Source organism: Garra rufa, chromosome 1 (assembly GCF_049309525.1).
Source record: "Garra rufa chromosome 1, GarRuf1.0, whole genome shotgun sequence".
Lineage (NCBI taxonomy): Eukaryota > Metazoa > Chordata > Actinopteri > Cypriniformes > Cyprinidae > Garra > Garra rufa.
In genome coordinates, this window is record NC_133361.1 from 60,758,361 (window position 1) to 60,784,538 (window position 26,178).

The following is a 26,178-nucleotide window of genomic DNA, read 5'->3' on the forward strand; positions in this document are numbered from 1 at the left end:
TTTTCAAGAACAACGGACAACTCATTTGGACTACAGCGTTTGTTTTCCGGATGCTTTGATGTCACCATGCGGTCCATTAGAATATTATTCAAATAAATCCTCCCTATGGAAATTTGAATCGTTGGTGGTTGGGGAGGGACAAGTTGAGGGATTCACCTAAATTTATGTTGACTAAAAATGACTAAAGTGGCCTCGGACTGCTCCGGTCGCTATATTGGACGTTTAACATGTGCGGTATAGAGGATTAAAACACATGTGGAGCCATGGCTAATGTAAATACAAGCATTGACTAGAGTGACGATCATCGATTGCCACATCGGAGCTGTGCCGTAGACGTGTGTGGTGTGTGGTAAGAGATTTATTCATCATACAGTGTAGAAAAGCTTCACTAGCCTTATGCTGGAGCTGGTTTCAGGCATGTAAATAATTAAATAAATTAGCAAAATAATGATAATATCATGTATCAGTGATCTTGCAGGCTGACAATAGGACCAACACTTCTGTAGCATATTATTTACTCACCCTCCATGCATTCTAGGTGTATATGACCGCCTTCTTTCAGACGAATGCAATCGGAGTTATATTAAAAATGATCCTGGGCACTCCCAAGCTTTAGAACGCCATAGACTGGGGTTTTCTGTCAGTCCAAAACAAGTCCAAGTGCATCAATCCAAAATAAAAAATGCCTCACATGGTTCCGGAGGGCTCAATAAAAGCCTCTTGTAGTGAGCCGATGTGTTTTTGTTTCACTTTAATCTAGCTTGTGCTAACAGTTGTATACTGAACTTGCTGCTTTGGGAAGGGGCGTGGCAGGACTGAAATGCCATCTAAGCTGTTTGCCAATCGCAATGCAGTGGGACTGCTAACCAATCACAACACATTTAGATTTTTAGAAGGCGGGCCTTCGTCGAACCCGGAACTAATCGAGCCACTTATGCTAGGCTGGGGAAAAAACTGTTGTAATAATGTAAATTACAAGAAAAAAAAAACACCAAGCATGAGAGCATTTTCTAGTGCACCCCCAAAACAAAAAAAAAGTGCATAATAGGACCTCTTTAACAGAGCCACAGACATGTAGACAAGCATCACAGAAGGCTGCAAAAAGTCATTGTTGCTCAGGGAGGAAACTCATGCTTACAGCCTTTTGTCACTTTTAGCAAACATATGACTCTTTCTTAGAGTCTCATGATGCTTTTCTAAAGGTGTGCTTTCACTTAAGAACATGCACAGAAAAAAATATATGTTGTTATAGTTTCAAATTAAATCACCAAATTAATGTTTAAATTCCAGAAGTTCTAAGTGGCCATGTATTATGCTTTAATTTTCTATCTTGTTTTCTTGTGATCACGACTTAATTTTCTTGTGAATTATTTATTTATTTTTTATTTTTTTTACGGTGATTGATTTTTAAAACACCGTGCATCTTGAGTCTACTGTTGCTATAGTAACGAATGCAACTTTGGGGTGCTGGAGACGGTGCGGGTGCACCAGGCACAATCATCAAACATATTTCACAACAAGCTGGCGCCTTGATCTTGACCGCATCATCACTGTCTGTACTGAGTGTTTTTATCAAATATTTACATTTATTCAGATATGACTGGATGTGGTGGACTGTCATGATTTGGATTAATGCAGGACACTACCGAGTGATGCGTATGAATGGGGAAATGGTATACGCAAAGCTGCCTGATAAAGAAGTAGTATACCTCCACTATACCACTATTCAGTGGTATATTCATATATTCAGTAATTTAGATTTTTTTTTTTTTTTTTACAGAGTATTCATTTTGTTTGTGTAATTAACATGATTCAATGGTCTAACATCAGAGCATTCAACACCAAAAGCACAGGTGGAGCACCTTCAGAAGAATGTAGAGAACTATATCTTCTACACGTTTACATAGCCTATATAAATCACGTTTCTTATCTATTTAAATATAATATTATAATATATTTATTAACAATAAAGATTAAAAATAAGGACAAAGATGCATATTACAAATATGTGGTTACAGCGCATTCTACATAAGCACAACACAATTAACCATTGTGTACTCTAAAGATGCACAAGTAAGATACAGGAATGCTACTGCAGTAGTAAAACGAGTCGTGCTGCAGCAAAAACGTAACGATAACACATACACTTTCACGCAAAAATAATCATTTTTATTCAAGCATTTAACATTTATAAATTACTTACATGTCAGTAATGAACTGCACTAATTATAGCAATCATAGAGAGGTCCTTACTCTGTCCCAAACATGAACAGTAGAGTGGATATACAGTATACGTGTGCAATCAGTTATCATCATAATCAGAGATCACAAGAAAATTAACTTGTGATCACGAGAAAACAAGAAGAAAAAATAACAATACATGGCCACTTATTATTATTACAATTAATATTTTAAATATTATATTGTATGTTTTAAAATGTTTTTTAATGGAATCTCTTTACTAAGTACTATGAAGGCAACACAGCAAAAGCCCAGTGTTAAATGAACTCTGCCGGGAGTTTATTTGAGTCCATACTCAAGAGCAGGGGTGCTCAATCCTGTTCCTGGAGATCTACCATCCTGCAAAGTTCTGCTCCAACCCTCATTGAACAGACCTGAACCAGCTAATTAATCTCATAGGCATGTGTACATGTGTAGTTTTGTGCATGTTCATTTTGTAGTTATCCCCGCTTCACAAGCACTTCTAATTAAAAATAATATTAGTCAATTTAACAATATTCTTAATTTACTTTGATCATATATGCCTACATAAACCATGAAAAGTTTATTTACAGATTAATTCATTGATACCTTGTTTATGTAAAATGACATTTTATTTTATTTTTTATTTTTTATTTCTAATGGTTTTCGTAGCACAAATTGATTAATTTTAATCTTAATTTTAATCTCTCAATGAATCACTTAATTACCTCATTAACTTTAACACTGCTTCACTGTTAATTTTAACACTCTTTAGTATGGACTCAAATAAATTCCCAGAAGAGTTATTTAACACTGAGCTTTTTACTGTGTAGTATCACCAATACCGGCACTGCCACTGATGCCTCTATTAAAGGGGTCAAGACATGTTTTTTTCTTATTTTAATGTTAATTAAGGCCTCCTTGATATTGCATGTCTATGTTTTGAAAACATTATCCATATCAGTTGTAATTTACAGACAAAGCATTAAAATAATTTACTTGCTCTAATGCTGTATCTATATACAATTTTCCTTAAATTAGAAATAACATCTACAATAAATAAAATAAAAATAGGCTAATCAATCAGTCATTTTTTTCCAGAGATAATACGTTAAACATTTTCTGTAATTAACATGTTTAAATGCTCTAACAACAAAGCATTCAACACTGCAAACTCCCATCTTGTTTATTCTCTTACGTAGAAACATAAATGATGTAATTATTTTTTTTTTCCGAATACGGTACACAGCAAAATCCCCGGTGTTAATTTAACACTCCCAGTGTTAATTGTGGACTCATATATACACTGGCTTCGGTGTTAAAGTTAACGAGTAAAGTTAATGAGATAATTAGGTGATTAACAAAGTGATGATTGATCATTATTGAAGACACCTGATGTTAATAAGCAGAATCCCCAAAGGAGAAAACCAACATTTTTAAGCAACAATTATAGTGGTCAATGTTTGCATTAGTTAGGCTCTTGACCTGTAAATCTTCAATATTAGGTCTTATTTGGCTGCCATAACTAAATTATAACAGCCAGACAAGCCAAGAAAAAAAGTCTTCAGGTGGCATTGACTGTGCTTGACATAATCATAATATAGTGACTTAAGTATTTGATAAAGAATTTCCTTACAGACTACAAGAAACGGTGAACAAAAGAGCAATTTGTTTTGGCATAATCAGATAGATGATGAAAAAGAAGTTAATTTTAAATTAGACACACAGACATGAAGAATCAGCGTGAGAATCACAACAACGGTGACCATCAAAAAGCGTGTTGTAGCCAATCAGAACTCATCCATGAGTCCCATCATGCATTGCGGCATGAATACATTATGAGAGTTCAGAGTTGATCTGTTTATCTGAATATGCCGTCACCATTGTTGAGATTCATGGGCTGGTTCTTCATGTCTATGTGTGCCTTTGTGAAGCTCTTTTTAAAACAGGTTGTAAAAAAATATTTCCAAAAAGTATAGAAAGTGCTGGATCTTCTGTGGATTGTCAAGGTTATTACAATAAGCAAAAAAACTAACAGATTCAGTGTTGCCAACTTGGCGACTTTGTTGCTAGATTTAGGGACTTTTCCGACCCCCTTAGCAACTTTTTTTTTTTTTTTTTCAAACAAGCGCCAAACGATAAATCTAAGCAACTTCTTGGACAAACCTTATTTAGTTTATGAGACTCTCTGGTACTGCCGCGCGAAGTCGTGCTTTCCCAGCACACGCGCTCTCCCTCTCTCTCTATCTGCGTCTTTCTGTTCAGTGAGCGGCAGAGGAGCAGCATTTTCAGATAAAAAAAAAAGATTTTCTGATGCTTCTAACTCTATTTTACATGCAAGTATAGCCGAAATCACAGCACAGCCATTGTTTTAATCGTATGTGTATTTGATTTCATTAGACAATGTCGTTATTATGAATCAAGATTATTATCTTCGAGAGCTGGTTATGTAGTTCTAATGGGCCGCGTTTCAGTCACTATTTTATATTTACCCCATTGTCTGACAAAAGTAAGAGTAAAATATATTAAAGTCCCCCTGAAATCAAAATTAAAGTTTTTTGGCTTTTAGTATGAATATATTATCCTTAAGATTATCTATAAGCTAGTGTGCTTCAAAACAACGACAAAATTCGCGTTTACAAGATATGGGTATTCAAAACTTACAGTCTTGTCACTTCCGCCAATATGAATCAACAATTTGGATGATATCACCGTGCACTTCAGTTTCTCATCAAACGTTCTGTCCTATCAAATGCTCTCTAGAGTCCGTATTGTCCCGCCCCCTACACAGAGACGCAATACACGGAGCAGATCATATGCGCTCATATGTGCAATCCACATGTATTAAACTACACAGCCTCAACATGATTATGAGTTTCATAATGAATCTGTGGGGTAATTTATTAGTCTGTGGCTGTCATAAGCTACAAATGCGGCTTTACCGAGCTTAACGGCTCTGGCCCGAAGAGATATAAATGAAACGCTTTTGGCTATTCAAAATAAGTGGCCGGGGCTGGGCAATATGTTTTTATTTCACTTAAAAGCACGTCACCACATAGAATAACGCTGCGTGTTTCAAGGCACTTCAGTGGACCTTTAATATATCTATGAAATATAGGAATTAATTTTATTGAATTTGGCTGCATTAAATAGCAGTACGTGAGCACAGAGACGCAAGACAATACGACGACATCATGAATATGCTAATGAGCGTATGACGTCATTTAGCTGCTTTACACTGAAGCCAGTGTATATATGAGTCCACAATTAACACTGGGAGTGTTAAATTAACACCGGGGATTTTGCTGTGTATCCACTTGTTAAGTTTGATGTCACACATCACTGCTTCAAACTCACTCTTGTACCACTAGAAAACAACAAACAGTGCTAATTTACATGCATTTACATGAAGTAATACTACCAAAAAATATATATTGATAACCTTTATCTCCATACCAAAATCCTAGATGGCAGATAACCAGATTACAAATATGTCATAATAGCGTGGTCTTCATAAACACAATATAATCCCTGCTTATTAACTAACAATGTACTTCAGATGCACAAATAAAGATATAGGTGCAAACAGAATACTATACAGTGACGTGAACACTGCTTTTTAAATGTTTAGTAGATCACAACAAACGCTATTGCAGTAGTGAAACTGTGATGAGTCGTGCAACAGTAAGAACATAACAATAACAGATACACTTTGAAGCAAAAATAATCATATTTATTCAAGCATGTGTAAGTTTATTAAATGTTAATTCAATTATAGCGATCATGAAGAAGGTCCTTACTCTGTCCCAAACATGTACAGTAAGGTGGATACCCAGATCATACAACATAGTGTCAGCCCAGATCCGGCCCACATCTGGCACGTGCAATGATGATCTGGCCCACATGTTGCGTACAATGTTTGCACTTGAATGGACTGCTCCTGTTTGCTATATCTGGTCCAAAAGCAGACCATAGCAATGCCATATGCCAGGCAAGATCAAATAAATAAATCACAACTAGACCTTATCAGAAACACAAAATCTGTGTATTAAATATGTGTCACGATGTAGGCAGGAACACACGAACAACAACGTAGTAAAAGAAGAATATTTAATAAATCCAACGGAATACAAGCAGACACAGGAACAGCAGGGTAAGACATCCATATAACATTAAAGACTGACAAGAATACAGGGGAAAGCACACACCTTATATACACAGACTGATTAAACATCCAGGTGGAGACAATGAAGGAGGAACCAAACACACACTGAACTGCGGGGGAGAATGGGAGAAACCAACATGAAAGTCCGGGGATGTGACATTACCTCCCCCTCCCGGAAGGCGTGTCCTCACGCCGACAAACAGGAAACAACAAACAGTCTTAGGAGGGGGTCTCGGCGGAGGACGGACTCCCGGGAGGAGGGCAAAAGATGGAGTCCAGACTGGTGACAGAAATGTCCAAGGAGGTGATGACGGAGGGAGGAGCCAAGGAGGTGACAGGAGGGGGCTGGAGCAGGAGGAGCCAGGTGGGACCCAGAACGCAGCCATGATGGAATGCCACCGTGGAGCCGATGGAGGGAGGAGCCATGGTGGAGGAAGGGCTGACGACTCCATGGGGCCGACCGACGGAGGCGGAGCAGGTGGTGGGAGAGCCCGAGGCGGAGACGGAAAGCCGATGATCTTGGGCGACACCGCGGATCCGGAGGGCCAAGGCGGAACCCAAGGCTCTGGCGACCAAGGCGGAGATGGAGATCCGGAGATCCGCGGCGGAGCCGGAGCGACAGAGGGCCGAGGCTGTGCCCGCGGGAGGGAGGAGGTCCAATGAGCCGGTGGGACGGAGCGACGAGGCGCAGCCGGAGGAGTATAGTCCAGAGGCGAAGGTGGGGCGACGACTGACCAGGGCGTAGCTGGAGGGGCGATGGAGCCCGGTGGAGCTGGTGGATCGACGGGCGACGGCGAAGACGAGGGAGCAGAGAGCCGGGGTGGAGCCGCAGGGTCGGAGGGCCGAGGCGGAGTCCAGGACTCTGAGGCTGGAGGCGATGGTGAGGGATCCTCCAGCCATGACACCGATGGAGACTGGCAGACCCGCGGCGAACCCACCGCACAGATGGTGGGCTGAGGGTGAGCAAGGGGACAGACAGTCGACAACGGGGATTCAGGTAGGCTGGGCGGAACCAGCGGAGATTCAGGACTAGGCAGATGAGGGAGGGTGGGTGGGAAATCCAGGCAGATAGGCATTTCCATGACACAGTCAATAACATCCCCATAATCTTGTTTCAGCTCACCCTCAGTGATAGTGCAGTGGGCGGGGCTCTCTACCGCCCTCTCTTGATCCACAAAGCACTCCACCGTCGCAGATGTAATAGTCGGCTCACGCACCTGATCAGCAGTTTTGCCCCCGTCGGCACTCCATACTGCTGTCGCTCCGGGCTCGGGCTTCCCGTCTCTGATGGGCTCATAATCCGCGGGTCGGGGTGGCTGGCTGGGCTCTGGGTCTGGAGTGGCACTGCACTCCACAAACGCGGCAAAATCGGCTCGAGGGCCGTCCTCGGACGACGGCGCTCTGCATGATGCGTTTAGACTCGCGTCATAAAACGCACAGAGCGCGTCGTCCGGGTAGCTGGTGGTGTTAGCTACTAGCTGGAACATTATTGTGTAGCCCTCGAGCGGTAATTCCCCCTGCTTCAGCCGTAGGAGGAGGAGTTCTGGGCGGAGTAGGGGATCCATAACAACACACGACGGAAACAAAAAGACTGGAAAAAACAAACGGGAAACAAAACGGAGGTGAACACGCAAAATAACTGTTTCGGTCGGTCTTTCTGTCACGATGTAGGCAGGAACACACGAACAACAACGTAGTAAAAGAAGAATATTTAATAAATCCAACGGAATACAAGCAGACACAGGAACAGCAGGGTAAGACATCCATATAACATTAAAGACCAACAAGAATACAGGGGAAAGCACACACCTTATATACACAGACTGATTAAACATCCAGGTGGAGACAATGAAGGAGGAACCAAACACACACTGAACTGCGGGGGAGAATGGGAGAAACCAACATGAAAGTCCGGGGATGTGACAATATGGAGTCACCTCAGCTTTAATAAGCACATTAACGAGCAGAATCACTGAAGGAAAGAAGAGAGAAAAAAAAGACAAACAGAAACACAACAACAACTGACTTTCAACCTTAGATGAAATCAACTGAAGATAAAAGACATTAAATCTCTGAAGATCCCAACAGAGGAGTATTAAACAACTCCGCAAACAGCATTACCAGCGTCATGCATTAATGACCAGATTGACTTTATTAAGGTTAGAGGTCTAAGAAGTTCTTTATTGAGAATTAACGGGCTTAAATGTTTCATTTGAAGTCACCATAATAGTGGTTAACCATTTCCATTAATTGGGCTCTTAACTCTTACTGGTAGTCAGTTGAGTTATTAGTTTGCTGTGATAGTGTGTTTAACAAGCACATTTGCAGTACAAGATAATTTCTTGTTGATTGTTTCACAATTGTTATGTAATGGCCTTATTCACTGAAGACATTTGAATTTAGCAGGTGTGTAATTTAATACTTTCACATTATAAACCCTGTGTTAGTTCATCATGAGTTGCGACATCAGTTTGACAAAATTAAAAAAAAAAAAAAAAAAGTTGAACAGCATTGACACAAATGGATATCAGCAATCAGCAAATGAGTCTCAACAATAGTGACAACATATTCAGCTAATCGGATCAATTCTGGACATGACAAAAGGCTACTAAGGCTACTTGTGATGCATGCTGGGATTTTGTACTGTGGTATCCAGCCTACACTGCGATGTTACACTTTTTATTGTCACCATTGTTGAGGTTCATGTGTTGATTCATGATGACTTTCTGTGTTTAATTTCCCCCCTCTTCAATCGTTGAATTGATCTTGCATACGGTTGGTTATTCACTGCAGTTTAACATAGCAAATCTTTATTAAAACATCACAATCGTTAGCAGAATCCTCAATTAGCTAACGTTCATCATTCGATCTCATTTTGTTCTTATTTGTGACTTTAAATACTTTTTTTGCAGACACACCATCACAGCAGCTCTCAAGGACAGGTTTAACCCGTTGTTAATTTTCAATAAAGAACTTCGGTAACACTTTCTATGAAGCCTGTATTTATAGTACATTATAAAGGTATTTTTAAGGCATTCAAATGAATGCTTAATGCCAGGGGCGGACTGGCCATAGGGAGCACCGGGAGAATTCCCGGTGGCCTGGCAGGCAATTTGGCCCGCTGCCCTACAATTTATTATTAATTTTTTATATTGTTGTTGTTGTTGTTATTGTTGCCTACCGAATGTACTAAAATTATTATTTTCGAATTCGCCATTCAGTCACGAAACTAATAAATCATGTGTCGCTTAATCTTGACTGGCAACGCAATTCGCCTCACGCACGCTCCGTGCGTCCGCCAAAAGTGTGCGACACTCGAGAATGGAGTGCCAAGCCAAGGTGAAACAGAGAGGCAACTCTCCTGTTCAGGAATTAAAGTGCAGGTCAGTTACAGTATCTATTATAATATAATCTAAATAAATAGCATAAAATAATCTAGACTATTGTAGTTTTGTCTTATTTACTTAGTTAAGCATTAAACTGTTAGCAAATGTTAGCAGTAGCATTCAATTACTGCACAATTAACAAAATGACATAATTAATATTGTAAAGAGTAGGAATTTAGCAGACAAATATTCACATTCTTTTAAAACAGGTTTAGAGGGGGCTTTAAGGCAGACAACAACACAACCCTTATGAAAATTAAACATGGTTTTACTAAAAATAAAACCAAATTGTTGGTACCATGGTTGCTATATTTAAACCATGGTAATCACAAATTAGAAATGCAAATTTTTTGCTAATAGTGTAGTTTTGCTACACTATGTAGTTTCACCATAGTATCTGTAGTAACTCTGGTTCCCCTTCAGTCGAATCACTTCGACGTTACATGGGATCTCGCCTGAGAGACCGATCATCTCTGAGCCTTATATAAAAAGGCCAATTGCAAATTGGCGAGTGGACGTGCGCGTCGGCCACTCCCCCGTACATACGGGTATATAAGATGGCGGCGCGCATCACTCAAACAGACTTTCGCTTTCAGAGCCTTCATGCTCAAGCCTTCCCTTCTCCAGAAGAAGAATCTTCAAAGAGAAAGACTTCACGTTCCTGCTGCTGCTGTTCTTCTCTGCTGGCGTGCGCCGATCAAATAAGAAACAAAGCTTTACTGAAAGAGTGAATTTCTTGGCGCCGCCAGCGGGGTCCCGCGGGCGGCCGTTTTCACGGCCATAAAAGCCTCCTGCTTTCCAGCGAGCAAGCCCCATTGAGTGCACAGTGGTGCCGCGGTTTCCTCCCTGGGCAGACCGGGACTAAAAGAGCAATTTCTCACGGCTGTGTAAAGACGTTCTTTTCAGAATGGCTTTCCGGCCGTGCGCTTCTGGGTGTGGCAGTTTCCTCACCTCACTGGACGGACATGAAAGCTGCTTCACATGTCTGGGCATCGAACATGCTGAGGCAGCTTTCACGGATGGTTCATGCATTCATTGCGAAAGCATGACCATGGGAATGCTGAGGACTCGCCGCTCGCTCGCTGGCAGGCCCCCCTTCGCGCCCCACGGCCTGCGGAATTTTTCCGCCGCTGTGGCGAGGCACGAGGGGGAATTTCGAGTCACGGTGCCGAACGTTCCGCCGGCTCCAAAAGCCCTGCGGTCTTCCGCCCGCCAGCATACCCCCGTCGAGATGCCAAAGCAGTACGCCTCCCCGCCAGCCGGGCTGGGCGTCTCCTTTGGCGCTCCACAGGAGGAAGAGATGTCTGACGCTGCGTCAGAGGGAGAGTCAGGGAGTGAGGACGCTCTTCCGGCGGCGCGGCGCCCCTCCGCGGTTGCTGCCCCGTCGGAGGCAGACTCCGAGCTCTCGGCTATGCTCCTCCGAGCCGCCAGGGGGATCGGCCTGGAGGTTACTCCATCGGCCTCGGCCGATCCTTCTCGGCTGGGCGACTAGTTCCTGGGGACGGCTCCGGCGGCATCACCTCGCCCTCCCCCGGTGCCATTCTTCCCGGAGGTGCACGAGGAGCTGGTTAAGACCTTGCGGGCGCCCTTTTCATCTCGCCCGCTGCCCAGCTCCTCTCCCCTCGCCACCCTTGATGGCGGGGCGGCCAGGGGGTATGCGTCGGTTCCCCAGGTCGAGCGCGCTATGGCGGTGCAACTTTGCCCGCGTGGCGCTGCCACCTGGCGGGGCCGGCCGCGTCTCCCGTCCAAGGCGTGTGAGCGCTCGTCCGCCCTTGCGGGCCGCGCTTTTCATGCTGCGGGCCAGGCCGCCTCGGCCCTGCATGCGATGGCGACCCTGCAGGTCTACCAGGCCAAGGGGTTGAAACAGCTGCACGAGGGTGGTCCTGACCAAGGTACGATGCAGGAACTCCGCGCTGCCACCGACTTCGCCCTTCGTGCGACGAAGGTCGCGGCGCGGGCCCTTGGTCAGGTGATGTCCACGGCTGTGGTCCAGGAGCGACACCTGTGGCTCTCTCTGGCCCAGATGGCAGATGCCGACAAAGCACGCTTTCTCGACGCTCCCATCTCCCAGAGGGGCCTATTCGGCGACTCTGTCAAGGACTTTGCCCAACAGTTCGCGGCAGCCCAGAGACAGACGGAGGCGTTTCACATCCTGCCCCGCCGCGATGCTTCCATCCCGCCGCCGGAGGCACCGCCTCCGCCTGCACGTCGCCGAGGGCGCCCCCCTGCGGCCGCAACATCTACGGCTCGCCCCCCTGCGGAGGCCCACGACGCCAGGTCGGCGAGAAGGGCCCGCAAGCGCAGAGCCAGCCGCAGGAGTGTGGCGCCGCCCGCGGCACAGGGACCGGCCCGAAACACTCGCAAGAAAACTGCGAAACGTCCCTGACGCGGGCCTCCAGAGGTGATTGAGACTGCTCCTTAGGGGATGCTAACATCTACGCTCCCCGCTCCCGGTGGAGGGCCGGGAGCCACTGTGTGCTTCAATGCTGCCGTCAGCCAACGGTCGACGGTACCCACATTTTCTCAAAAAGAGCAAATTTCTCACCTCTGGCTTCGGCCTCGAGTTTCCTTCCTGAGCAGCACTTACACTCCTCGGAACCAGACTCGCGGCTGGTCTTCGCCAGCGCGGGATCCAGGGAAGAGGGTAAGCACTGCTTAGTGCAGTTAGACACTTCCCCAGGACGCTCATCCTTCTGGGTTCTGTCCCCTTCCCTGTCTCCCCCTAGGCTGCCCCACCACGGTCACGTCGGTCAACATTCCCTTGATACCACTACGCTGGTTGATACGGACGGTACGGCCCGGCCCAGGCGTCCGCCCAGACTCAGAGGTACCCCTTACATTCTTATTCGGGCAGGCGTGCCTCTGTTCTGCCTGCGGAGGTCGCATTCCTACTGGCGAAGGACGCGATCCAGCCTGTCCCTCCCCCGGACGAGGTCGGGATCTCTCAGTCCCGACTTCACGTGTCCAGTTAAGTGTGGTGGGTTAATATCAGCCCTGGATGGAGCTCTGTTCCGATCCCTTTCAGGCTGTCGGCACACTCGCTCACGACGAAGCACATACAGGTATGTTTCCGTCTCCAGGGCTGGGTTGCAGCCATCTGCCTGAAGAGCATCCGCTGTCACGTCTCGATTTCCCCCCGACGCACACCCCCTCGGCGGTCTGCTCCGGGGGTCGAGCTCTTCAGCGTGAGGTGCTTCCATTTGGCAAGTCCCCCTCCTTCCTGCCTTTTTTCAGGCCATGGGAGCTCCCCTGTCCCCTCTTCGGCAGACAGGAGTTCGCATCATCAACCGTCTCTTCGGCTGGTGCTTTGTATAGCCCACTCCTGAGTTCCGTTGTGCGAGCATAGGGACCTGGTGCTTCGGCACCCCCGCCATCTGGTCCTTCAGGCCAGCCGAGGGGATTCGTTTCCTCGGTCAGGGAGCCGACTCGGTCCGACAAGACAGCCCGCCTTACTACAAATAGAGCGCGCAGTCAGTGCTGTAGTCCCTGAGTTAATCAGACACAATACAGCGGTCCCTCTCAAAATCAGAGGCTCCTGGGGCACATGACAGCTCTAGCCGCTAAGAGCCGCTAAGCTTGTTTTATGTGAGACCGCTTCAGCACGATCGAGTCCCACGATGGGCATGGCATCTCGGCTCACTCCGGACTGGCGTTTTCCCGCAGTATGGCCAACAAGCCAGCTCGTGGCTTACCACGGGTTGGGTTGCCATGTACGATGGAGGCTTACAACCTCCCCATCTGCTCCCATGGAGTCCAATGTGGCAGATTTTGCTACTTGCCATTCTCTTGAAGCAGGAAAACTCAACCGTGCAGTCTATCGGCTCTCACGGCAGTCCACCCACCTGCAGGATGGCGACTCCACCCCGTGACGCAGCTAGTTGGAGTATATCGGTAGGCCAGCCACATCCGCTCGTCTTCCGATTCCTCTCATTGCCAGCTGCCTCTTTCAGAGTAACGCCGGCACACAGCTGACCTCCGGGGCCCAAGTACGCCCTTCCCCAGCGAGCCTCCTTGCTCAGACGCTGTGCAAGTCCAGGGAGGACGAGGAGTAGTCTGTTGGTTGCGCTACAAGGATGGCCCACCCGGACTCAGGTCTTAGTAACCTCTCCCTTGCGGCAGTCCCTCCCTGTAGGGCACGAAAAGGTTGACACCCCAGACCTCTCCGGCCTTCACAGGCCGTGATACAACTATCACTCGGTACCGAGCTCCCTTGACCAGGCAGGCTTACGCACTGAGATGAGGTCTATTTGCTGGCATTCCTCTCGCTAAAAAGAGAGGACCCACAGAGATACACGATTGCAGTAATGCTTCCCTTCCTGCAGGAGAGTTTGAGCGCAGGCTGTCCCCTCGTCACTCCAAGTATATGCCGCGGCTTCGCCGCATATCACATGCAGTAGATGGAGCAAAGTAGGTAAGCAGTTTCTGGTCGTGAGGTTTCACAGAGGTGCCCAGAACGCACCCCATACCCTCTTGGGACCTTCCCGTCGCCTTCAGAGCCGTGGGACGCTCCTATTGAGCCATTGGCCTCAGTCGAGCTAACATTCCTGTCATCAAGACAGCGCTCCTGACCGCCCTGGCTCCCGTTAAGAGGGCAGGAGACCTACAAGTTTTCTCTGTCAAGTAACACCTCATACCCTCTGGGACCCCCCCGTCGCCTTTTCAGGGCCACGGGTTGCTCCTTAAGAGCCATGGGCCTCAGTCGAGTTAGAATTCCTGTCATTAAGACAGCACTCCTGACTGCCCTGGCTTCCTTTAAGAGGGTGGGGTACCGACAAGCTCAGGTTCCTCGGAGGTGCTTAGCAAAAATAACACCTCTTACCTCTTGGACCTCCCCGTCGCCTTTCAGGGCCACGGGTCGGTCCATCGGAGCCACTGGCCTCAGTCGAGCTAAAATTCCTGTCATTAAGACAGCGCTCCTGACTGCCCTGGCTCCCATTAAGAGGGCCTACATGCGTCTCTGCCAGCAAAGTCTGTCGAGAAATTCGGGCCCGGCGTCTTCCACGTTACCGTCGAGACCCCGGCCCGGTGCCCAAGGTTCCCACCACGCCTTTCCGCGATCAGGTGGTGAACCTGCAAGCTCTGCCCCGGAGGAGGCAGACCCAGCCTTGCGATGTTGTGTCGTTAAATATGTGAAACTTGAATCACTCGGCACTTCAGCCGCTTCATCTGCCTCGGGATTCAGCAGAAAGGGAATGCTCCCCGAACTGAGGTTGGCTAACTGGGTGGTAGATGCCTTCTCCCTGTTATACTCAGGGACAGCCGTGATCCTTGGTTCATGGCACCTCACCAGCAGATGTAAAAACCGGAAGCTGCGGGCTGGGCGACACCCCACCTTCGCTTGGTTCTACAACCTTGCGTAGAGGCCGTTCTCCCGTGTCCTAATATAAGGACTCACAGGTGAGCGGGAAGACCGGCTGGTGTCGGCTTGCGGCGCCATTCCCACATGGATCCGTGCGCTATTTCCCAGAATGTTCCCTCCGGCGAACCCTGGGTCCTCCTGCCCCGCAGTCAGGGCTAGGCGCGGAGTAGCCCTGCACTGTGATCCTGCCTGGGTCTCCTTCGCCCCGCAGGTTGTGGCTTAGTTTTTTATTATTCCAGCGGAGGAGACCGCTGTTTCCCTCGTGTATCCCTAAAAACCTTTATGGATATATTGAATTATTCTCATTTCCACATGTAAAGATTTCATGTGCTCCGCCCCCCCCAACCCATGCTTCAGTACAACTGGCATCCCTGGAAGGGCCCCCTTATTGGGCCTCAGGGCGTTGGGAAGGTTACGTTACACTTCGCCTGTCGGCACGTATACTTGTCAGCACGTGAAGTTGTTGCGTAACGCAGCGTCAGGGTCGTGGCCTTTTCCATAGGGCTAGTTCCCATGTAACGTCGAAGTGATTCGACTGAAGGGGAACGTCTAGGTTACGAAGGTAACCCACGTTCCCTGAAGGAGGGAACGGAGACGTTACATTCCCCTGCCACGCCCCTGGCGTCGTGCTGACGCCGGCTTGACGGCTCTTCAGCGAAAACCTGTTTGAGTGATGCGCGCCGCCATCTTATGAATGTGTAATATGACACATTTGGATTGATTATTGATGGTACCTTTTAGACAGCTTTTTATGACTCTGCAACTGTCAGCTAGCAGTAATTATTATTATTAGTATGCTAAATATATGCTAACACTGTATTTTGATGGTTCCCCAAAAGACAAACTAATAAGTAAATTTGCAAGTACCTAGCCTAACCTTAACCTAAGTCTACTAATACTCTAAGGAGTGTTAGTTGTCATGTAGTTGGAAAGTTGCTTATAGTCAATAGACTAAGGGGACCATCAAAATAAAATAAAATAATATAAAAAATAAATGTAATATAATATAGTCCATTATACACCGCGTTCCAAATTATTATGCAAATTGTATGTAAGTGTCATAAACACACAGTTTTTTGTTTTTCAATTAAACTCATGGATGGTATTGTGTCTCATGGCTCTTTGGATCACTGAAATGAATCTCAGACACCTGTGATAAATATTTTGCCAAATGAGCCAAATTAAAGGAAAAGTACTTAAGAAGGATGTTCCACATTATTAAGCAGGCCACAGGTTTCAAGCAATTATGGGAAAGAAAAAGGTCTCTCTACTGCCGAAAAGCGTCAAATAGTGAAATGCTTTGGACAAGGTATGAAAACATTAGATATTTCACGAAAACGTAAGCGTGATCATTGTACTGTGAAGAGATTTGAGGCTGATTCAGAGCACAGACAGGTTCGTGCAGGTAAAGGCAGAATGAGGAAGGTTTCTGCCAGACAAATTCATCAGATTAAGAGAGCAGCTACTAAAATGCCATTACAAAGTAGCAAACAGGTTTTTGAAGCTGCTGGTGCCTCTTGAGTCCCGCGAACATCAAGGTGTAGGATCCTCCAGAGGCTTGCAGTTGTGCATAAACCTACTATTCGGCCACTCCTAACTAATGCTCACAAGCAGAAACGGTTGCAGTGGGCCCAGACATACATGAAGACTCATTTTCAAACAGTCTTGTTTACTGATGAGTGTTGTGCATCTTTGGATGGTCCAGATGGATGGAGTAGTGGATGGAACATGTCCCAACAAGGCTGTGACCACAACAAGGAGGTGGCGTTTTTGGCCGGAATCATAGGGAGAGAGCTGGTTGGCCCCTTTAGGATCCCTAAAGGTATTAAAATGACCTCGGCAAAGTATGTCGAGTTTTTGACTGACCACTTTCTTTCATGGTACAAAAAGAAGAACTGTGCCTTCCGTAGCAAAAACATCTTCGTGCATGACAATGCACCATCTCATGCTGCAAATAATACCTCTGTGTCATTGGCTGCTATCTGCATAAAAGATGAGAAACTCATGGTGTGGCCACCATCCTCCCCTGACCTCAACCAGATTGAGAACCTTTGGAGCATCCTCAAGCAAAAGATCTATGAGGGTGGGAGGCAGTTCACATCAAAACAGCAGCTCTGGGAGGCTATTCTGGCATCCTGCAAACAAATTCAATCAGAAACTATCCAAAAACTCACAAGTTCAATGGATGCAAGAATTGTGATAGCGATATCAAAGAAGGGGTCCTATGGTAAGATGTAACTTGCCCAGTTAGGATGCTTTTGATTGAAATAGATTTTGATTTCAGTAAATATGACCACCTAATGCTGCAAATTCAGCAAATGCCCATTTTCAGTTCTTTACAACCTATACAATGTTTTAACTCTGTTGTGCATAATAATGTGGAACAGTGCATTTTAATTTTTTTTATTTTTGAAATAAATACTGTTATCATTAGGAGGTTTGTTCAATAAAATTCGAATTATACCCTAATGGTTGATGACTTAAAAATTATACTGACTGTCATTTGCATTGACTAATTATGAAAACCAGAGAAAGATATCATTTGCATAATAATTTGGAATGCGGTGTAAATGAAATTATTTAATAAAAGATTTAATATGGTTTCTATTGTGTGTTATAAATAACCATAATCTTAAAAGTTATAACCTCAAATCCTCAAGTATTATAATGTGTTATAGTTATTGTTATGATTAATCATGAGATGATATAACATATTATTATTTTTTTTAATAATGCATTACACATTCATTATAATGCATTAGAAATACCCTTATAATGTATTATAAATAGGGGCTTCATAGAAAGTGTTACCAGAACTTCAGTAGACCTCTAACAGAAATAAAGTCAATCTGGTTAGTGTGAAGCTGGTAATGCTGTTTGTGGAGTTGTGTGGAGTAATAAACACATATTTTGTCTCTCTGATAAATAACCTCACTAACCCTCTTTACAAAAAAATCTCGTATTTAGCTATACCTCTAATATAACTGGGCTCAAAACTACCCATTTTTTCTATTGGCACTGTCGGGGCGATTCAGAATTTTTACTTGCCCTGCCAAAATCCCCACTGGCCCAGTAACCTTGTAAACAATCCTTTAAATTTTTCAGATAGGTCAAATATAAATTCAGGTAGGGAATATACACAGAAATTGAATAAAGTAAGCAAACAAGACTGCACCATCCTCACTGTATAAATAAAATATAGATTAATTGAGTGATTATCTAATTTTCTTTTGTTGTTTGATTAACATGACACAGACAGCAACTAGAATATTCGGCTGATGTTACTCTAAATCTTGTTGTTGTAGATTATCTCATTGTTTGGTGACAGCAGAAGGTTGTGCTGCTTTGGCATCAGCTCTGAGTTCAAACCCCTCACACCTGAGAGAGCTGGATCTGAGCTACAATCACCCAGGAGAATCTGGAGCGAAGCTGCTCAACCATCTGGACAAACTCAAGTAAGTTGAGCATTAACAGTCGTCCTGGCTCTGTGACTGTGAGAGAATCTGTAATTGTTTTTATCGTTGTCATGAGATGACAATAAGATTTGTAAGACCTAGGGTTGCATGGTATACCGGTACTACGGTAGTATCGCGATACTAAAGCTTAAAAATACCTGCGGTGCCATTGCATTTTTGAAACGGTAGTATCGTCTTTAAGGTAGTACCGTAGTAGTACACTGGTAGTACACTGTTTAAAACGTTAATTTGAACATGCACGCGAGCAAAAGTTTTTTTGAAATTAATGTTTTAAATACAAAACTCTGAATATAGAAATATATTTATTACGGGTAGAAGGTTGGAAAACATGGGTAACGGGTTGCCTGGAACGCAGCATTAGTCTCAGCCTCAGACGTCACACCCACAGAACGTTGGCTGAACGTCTGATGCATATGGTACACTTAACTGGAAACACGAATGTCAAAGTCCTTATGAGATGAGACACGAGACTGGGTTCACGAGAACGGGACGAGATTTTGAAACTTTTTACCAAAATCCTCAATTATGAAATATATAGGGAAAAATAGTTTTTTATTCAACTGAAAAAAAAAAAAATTGTTTTTAGTTTATTGCTTAAGTCTTTTAAAAATAAAATAAATAAATAAAATTTTTAAATGAAGGAGTCCGTGTCTCAATTAATAAATGATTCAAAGTACTTTTTAAAAACGTGCAGATTTCGCCACCTCCTGGCGGAAAGGATAAGTGTTACAATACATACAAGTGTTACTAGATACTTTCGTTTTGATCGCGTTTATACGCAAACTATAAACTTTTATCCCAGTACTTTTGTTGTTTAAATGCAGGCCTGATAGTGGAAAAAATTCCTGAGCCTGAACTTTTTTTCCTTGCCCCCGAGGTGAGTGGGGTGGGGGTACTATGTATGCGACGCACTTTTAACACATAACATGTTGGCCCCTGGGCCCAAATATATAAACAGCGTATGTATAACCCTGATCATCATTATTGTCAAGTGGCTCTTTTTAGATATTTTCATATTTGCATTATGTCCCCAGTATTATTCAAGAAAACACAGCATTTTCTTCTCAATATGTTCAGTGCCTAGATTGACATTATTAGCCCATCTTAGTACAATCACTGGAAGTAAATGCTACAGATGCTACAGCCATACCAAGACAGGTCAGTAAGTGGCAATAATAGTACTCCAAAGTACACAGGAATTGATTAACTAAAGAACATAAAAAGGACACACATTAATTTTTTCAAATTTAATTGCAAAATATGCACCATTCAACTGAAAAAGCATAATAAATAAATGTACTGTAAAAGACAGTATGGGATTAACAAAAAACATTTCTCCTTCCCTTTATTTCTTCCTTTCTGAACATAGTTTTTGGTCCAAAACATGCAAATGGTGCAAAATATGCGAGATGCCGTGTGTAAGAAGATAGCTTGCATGCTGCCTGGAGACAGACAGATGCGCCAGGGCGGGTCTATCCTCCGCTTATTTCTTACATAAAGTAACGAGTGGGTGGGCGATAGTAAATGACAGGTCAACAAGGTTCGCAAAATTTCTAAATGTCTGGTAGCCCTTCAGGCAGGTACTCTTCAGATTTTGGTAGCCCGAAAATCATTTTAACTAGCTCAAATAATTTTTTTTTTTTTTTTAAATTTAGAAAATTAGATAGGAGTCTAAATGTCAATCAAAAATATTTTCAATACATAAATATCAACAAATATCAAAGAATGAATTTTATTTCACTATTTACAGTGTATCTGCAGAATTTTTAAATATCAATGTAAGGCAATTTATGAACCTTTTTAAGAGCTGCACAAGTAAAATGAACAGTAGGGTTGAGTAGGGTTGGACGATATACAGTATTAAGCCATACAATTAAATTATTTACAGTTCAGATACAGGTTTTTCACAAAAAAAATCTTATACATTGGCATTTCAGCCTTTGTCCCATTAAAATGAATAAATCAAGTATATAATGCATTACATTTATTTAAAACAAAATGTCCTAATTGTTTAGATTTTTAGAAAGCACATTAACTTATTTCACATTTACAACACTGTGTTTGCTGCATAAAAAACATTGGTCGAGATTTGCAATAATCTGACCAAAAACAGCTGAAAATTTGGACGTGCAAATTAATTCTGTCACGAGGGGGCGCTTTAGGAGCGCTGAAATATTACGGTTTCCCTAGGAACGGCTGAAAGCAAAGCAGCATTAACGCTGTTTTATCAGGCATGAAATGAAAATGCCAACGACACGTTTCTGAGGACAGTCGGTTCCCTTCAGATGCATTCATATAAAGACAACAGTGCCGCGTTTTGACTTTGAAACGTGCAGTGAGCATATTTATTCAGTGACATCATTGCCTCTTAAAGTTTAATCCAGCTCTATCGCGATTCTCGTCTTTCCATCGTTGTGCCGAATTCTGACCCCCGCCAGATTACTACCCCCCTAGTATTGGTAGGTTTAGGGTTAGGTGTGGGGGAGGGGTTAGGATTAGGCAATCAGGTAGCGGTTTCAACGAGAGGGGGTGATAATTTGGCAGGGGTCGAAAAAAGGCACAACACCGTCCCCAACTGTAAGACATCTTAAAATAATTAATCCTCTTCTTTTACTATTTAAAATATTTACAAATTTTATGGCCTTAAATTTGATACAACTAAACTGAGGAGTTTTAAGGACCTGCAGGAGCCTTCTACTTCAGGATAGCCCGTCGGGCAGCTGGTCAAACATGTCGGTAGCCCGACTGGAAAACACAATAGCTCCGGGACGTCGGGCTAGCGATTTTGCGAGCCCTGTATATGCCTTTATCGATATCTTTAATGGCTTCCCATGGCTTCATAAGCATAGCCATGACTTACGGTTTGAGTTGCCAGTATGAGACAATTGTATGGGAGCTAAAAACACCTTCGCGCAAGGAACATTGCCTTAACCTGTATCAATCTATTTGACAAAGACACAAGGCCCGCCCTTTCCCTACTTCTGATTGGCTCATCGGCTAGTATGTATATTGTTTGAGTCGTTGAGCTTTAAAGCTGCTCTCTGACCTGCGCATCTCAGATTTAGAGAAATGACAGATCAATATCCGCGAATCTGATTTTTTTTTCCGCAGCCACAGTACGCCGGAAATCCGGCGTGGTGCCGGAACGCTATCACCCCTGTAAATGTCTGTAACACAGAAATAAAGATCATTATGTGGTTAAAAAGACTGTTTGTGTTTCTCGTTCTGGATTAGCAGCAGCATGAAAGATTTGACCCATACGATAAAAAAATATATTTTTTGAAATATATTTTAAAATATACAAAAAATGACAAAAAAATATATTTGCAAAAATATATTTCAAAATATATTTACATAAATATATTTTCTACAAATACATTTTTTTGTATATTTTTGAAAATATATTTTAAAATCATTTAAAAATATATTTTGCCCTCCATATATTTCAGTCCAAGAAAATACATTTACATGTAACATTTTTTTTAAAGAAAATCTTTATTTGATGAATATGTTATACATATATTATACATATTATATATATGAGCAATATCACACTCGTAGACTTGAGATATGGCTGTATATCGGCACGGTTGTGATTCGCCGTAGGTAATCACAGAGTGCCGATATACAGCCATATCTCAAGTCTACGAGTGTGATATTGCTCATATATATAATATGTATAATATATGTATAACATATTCATCAAATAAAGATTTTCTTTATGATATGACATTAGTTTGAATGTTTACTGAAGAAAGCGTTAATATCCGTTCATCTGTTAAGGGTGATTTTGCTGCGCAGTGCATTTATTCGCTGTGTCAAGCTGTTGTTGAAGCTAAAAATAACTTCCTCTTAACTTTTCATTTTAAAAGTCCCAAAGTCACTATTAACTGCTCACTCATAAAACGGTCTCTTGTCGCCATCTAAAGGCGGAACAATGTAACGTTAACTAAACTCATCACGAATACACGCATGTTTCTCAATACTAAATACTATTATTAAATTCATTATTTAAAATATAGTTTATATACATTTTTATTTACTGAGTAGTAATATTTAATAAACAACAACAACAAAAACAGGCATCAAAAAGTTGCTAGGCAATTCAGTCAAGAGTAAAGGCAGCATTCAGCATTGAATTTACATAAACATACTACATGAACTATCTTCTTCTCTGGAACAAATAATAAATTATTGAGATCAAAGACTGCCCGTGAGATTTACCCATAACGAATCACATGTCAGGTGTAACCACTACAGAGACATCAGAACCAGCGGTAAATTCCAGAAGATCTGGCCGTGGTGAGAGCGCTCTCGAGCGGATTGATGAGTGCAGAACGCCCCCTGACGATATGGGTCTTGTACGTCCGAAAACGACGAAGCAAATTTTCAAACAGACGTTATCTTTATTAACAAACTGCATATTTGAACTATAAACAAGTACATTCTCGCCTGAAAACTTCTTAAAACTATATTCCGTGACACAAAAAGAGTATTATTTATAAAATGATACAGGATTTGGACGTCCGCCATGACACTCTGAAAAAACAAGGTCCCAGCTAGAACACGCGGAGTGATAAAAAATTGTGAAAGGGCGTTCCTGTAGCGATACCAGTAGAATATCTCACGGTTCTCAACCAATCAGATTTGAGAACCAGAACGAACTGTTGTATAAAAACATATATTAATATATATTAACAGCTTTTTTCCTTTCAAGCAGTTTCAGTTCCCCCAGCTTAGAATTCACTGCAATCCCCAAAGCCTCCTTGGACACATTGGGAAACCTCTTCTTCACTGCCACTGTAACAGAAAAAAAAAATCACAGCTATATTTTAAAGGGGTGGTTCACCACATATCCACATAGAAACAAATTAATGCACACATCAGTAATGGCAAATAGAAGCTCAAGCAAGCTTGCTTGATGTATGAGAACCAATGGGGTTCATTCTTTGCTATAACACATCATGTTTGAGCTTCTATAAAAACCAATAAAGTTTGTTGTTGCACATCAAACAAGTATGGTTGAGCTTCTGTTTATGTTTGCTGATCAAAGTGGATGTTATAGATAAAGCCCTAAATTAAATCTGCTCATAATATAAAGTGATTGAGTCACTTCTGAAAATTGGGTCTAAACTGCTTGATGAATATGAATTTGCTTTATTATCTCTTTATGAACTTTCTGCAGCATCAGTGTGGTAGCTGTGTAGACTTTCTGTGGAGAGATAGAAATCTCTCAGATTTCAGTAAAATATCTTCTTTGTTTCTAAAACAAACAAGTCTTGCGGTATTTTTGTAGTAAATTTTACGTTCTATAACACTGTGTCCAAGACCAAATACTTATCTCATATGTAGGGATGCACCAAGACTACTTTTTGTAGAAAAGATATTGATACATTAATTTAAATGTTTAATATTAAATTAGTTACATAATATTAACATATATGTACGTGTAATCTCTAAATCCTCCATTAATCACATCAATCAAGCATTCATCATGGACTCTGTTGGTGTTTCTTTGTCTGTGTGGTATTGGTGCATCCCTACACATATGTGTGCATGTAGGTGAAAAACAGTATGTCCACAGAATAGCATGCCCGAATGCACAAAATTAGCAAAATAAAGATTATGAATGGTAATGAAGTGGCACCAATGATGCTGTTAAGTGACAGTAACAACGTGGCTAAGTCCACATTTTTATTCATAGAACATACGTTTTTTTTAATGGTTGCAAAATAAGTTCAAATTCAAATGTAGTACCTACTCGCACAGTAAGCGATTCCAGATGAACAGCAAGTCTTCACTTACCATACATGGCTGTCATGGTTTCCTTGTCAAGGGCAGTCCTTCGCTTGGCACCACTGTCAGTTTTGCTCTGTCCTCCTACAAAAGACAAAACACAAAACACATTACATGAACATTTGAATAGGGTACAGAGGATATGCAACAGTCTTCTGACTAGTTTTAGATTTCCAAAAGGTTTTGTTCATCTTAACATTAGGAATGAAAATGATAAAGGAAAGAAAAGAGATATTTTTATTGGTATCTTTTAGACAGTAAAAGAACCAATGAAAGAGAAGTAGAATCAGCCATTTTAAAATACTTTATCTGACATATCTAACAATTTGACCGGTTCTTCAAAACTGTTTACCTTTCAAATCGCCGTGAATCAGAACCTCCAGTAGAAAAGGCGGACATTAAAAGAACACTCGCCGTTGAAGGGGCTGTTTGGGCCTGCAGAAGTCCACTGATGATTTTTTTTTATTCCTGTGCCATTTGCTAACTCCACCTGCAGTTGTGATTACATAAAAAGACATTTTCAATATAAATTGTAAAAAAAACAAAACACATTTGAGTATGTATGTATAGACCTAAATTCTCAGCAAACAGTACTTACAGTGCCTTGCGAAATTATTCATACCCCTTCATTTTTTTCACATTTTGTTATGTTGCTGCCTTATGTTAAACTACTTTAAATTACTTTTTCCCCCACATCAATCTACACTCCCTACTCCATAATGGCAAAGCAAAAAATAGGTTTTAACATTTGTGCAAATTTATTAAAAATAAAAAAAAAACTGAAAAGATCCCGTTGCATAAGTATTCATACCCTTTTCTGGGACACTCGAAATTTAGCTCAGGAGCATTCATATTGCTTCTAGATGTTACTGCACTTCGAGTGGAGTTAAACTGTGGCAAATTCATTTGAATGAGTATGATTTAGAAAGACATACACTTCTCAGAAAAGGTCTAACAGCTGAAAATGCATATCAGAGCAAAAACCAAGTCCTGAGGTCAAGATAACTGCCTGTAGAGCTCAGTGACAGACTTGACTATGAATACTTATGCAATGTACTTATTTCAGTTTTTTTAATAAATTTGTAAAATTTACACTCCATACATCATAATAATGACAAAGCAAAAACCAGATTTGCAAATTTTACAAATTTATTAAAAATAAAACACTGAAATAAGTACATTGCATAAGTATTCATACCCTTAACTCAGTTGAAGCACCTTTACAGCCTCAAGTCTTTTTGGGTATGATGTCAACAAGCTTTGCAAATCTGCATTTGACAATTATCTGCCATTGCCTCATCTTTTCACCTCTCAAGCTCTGTCAGCTTGGATGGGGGCTGGCAGACATTTTCTAAAGTCCTAGTTGTTCCAGTCGTCTTCCATTATGGATAATGCTTCTGTGAACCTTCAATGCAGCAGATTTTTTTCTGAACTCTTCCCTAGATCATTGCCTTAACACAAGTCTGTCACTGAGCTCTACAGGCAGTTACCTTGACCTCAGGACTTGTTGTTTTTTTTTTGTTTTTTTTGCTCTGATATGCATTTTCAGCTGTTAGACCTTTTCTGAGAGGTGTATGTCTTTCTAAATCATACTCATTCAAATGAATTTGCCACAGTTTAACTCCACTCGAAGTGTAGTAACATCCAGAAGCAATATGAATGCTCCTGAGCTAAATTTCGAGTGTCCCAGAAAAGGGTATGAGTACTTATGCAACAGGATCTTTTCAGTTTTTTATTTTTAATAAATTTGCACAAATGTTAAAAACCTATTTTTTTGCTTTGCCATTATGGAGT

At 42.5% G+C, this 26,178-nt stretch overlaps 1 protein-coding gene across 1 annotated transcript in view; it reads left to right on the forward strand.

Moving 5' to 3' along the window:
* LOC141337869 (uncharacterized) overlaps positions 1 to 26,178 on the forward strand; it is a 43,667-nt gene that overhangs the window by 11,824 nt on the left and 5,665 nt on the right. The window contains exon 6 of the mRNA XM_073843451.1: positions 18,418 to 18,567. Coding sequence (XP_073699552.1) covers positions 18,418 to 18,567 — 150 coding nt within the window. The remainder of the gene's footprint in view (positions 1 to 18,417; positions 18,568 to 26,178) is intronic.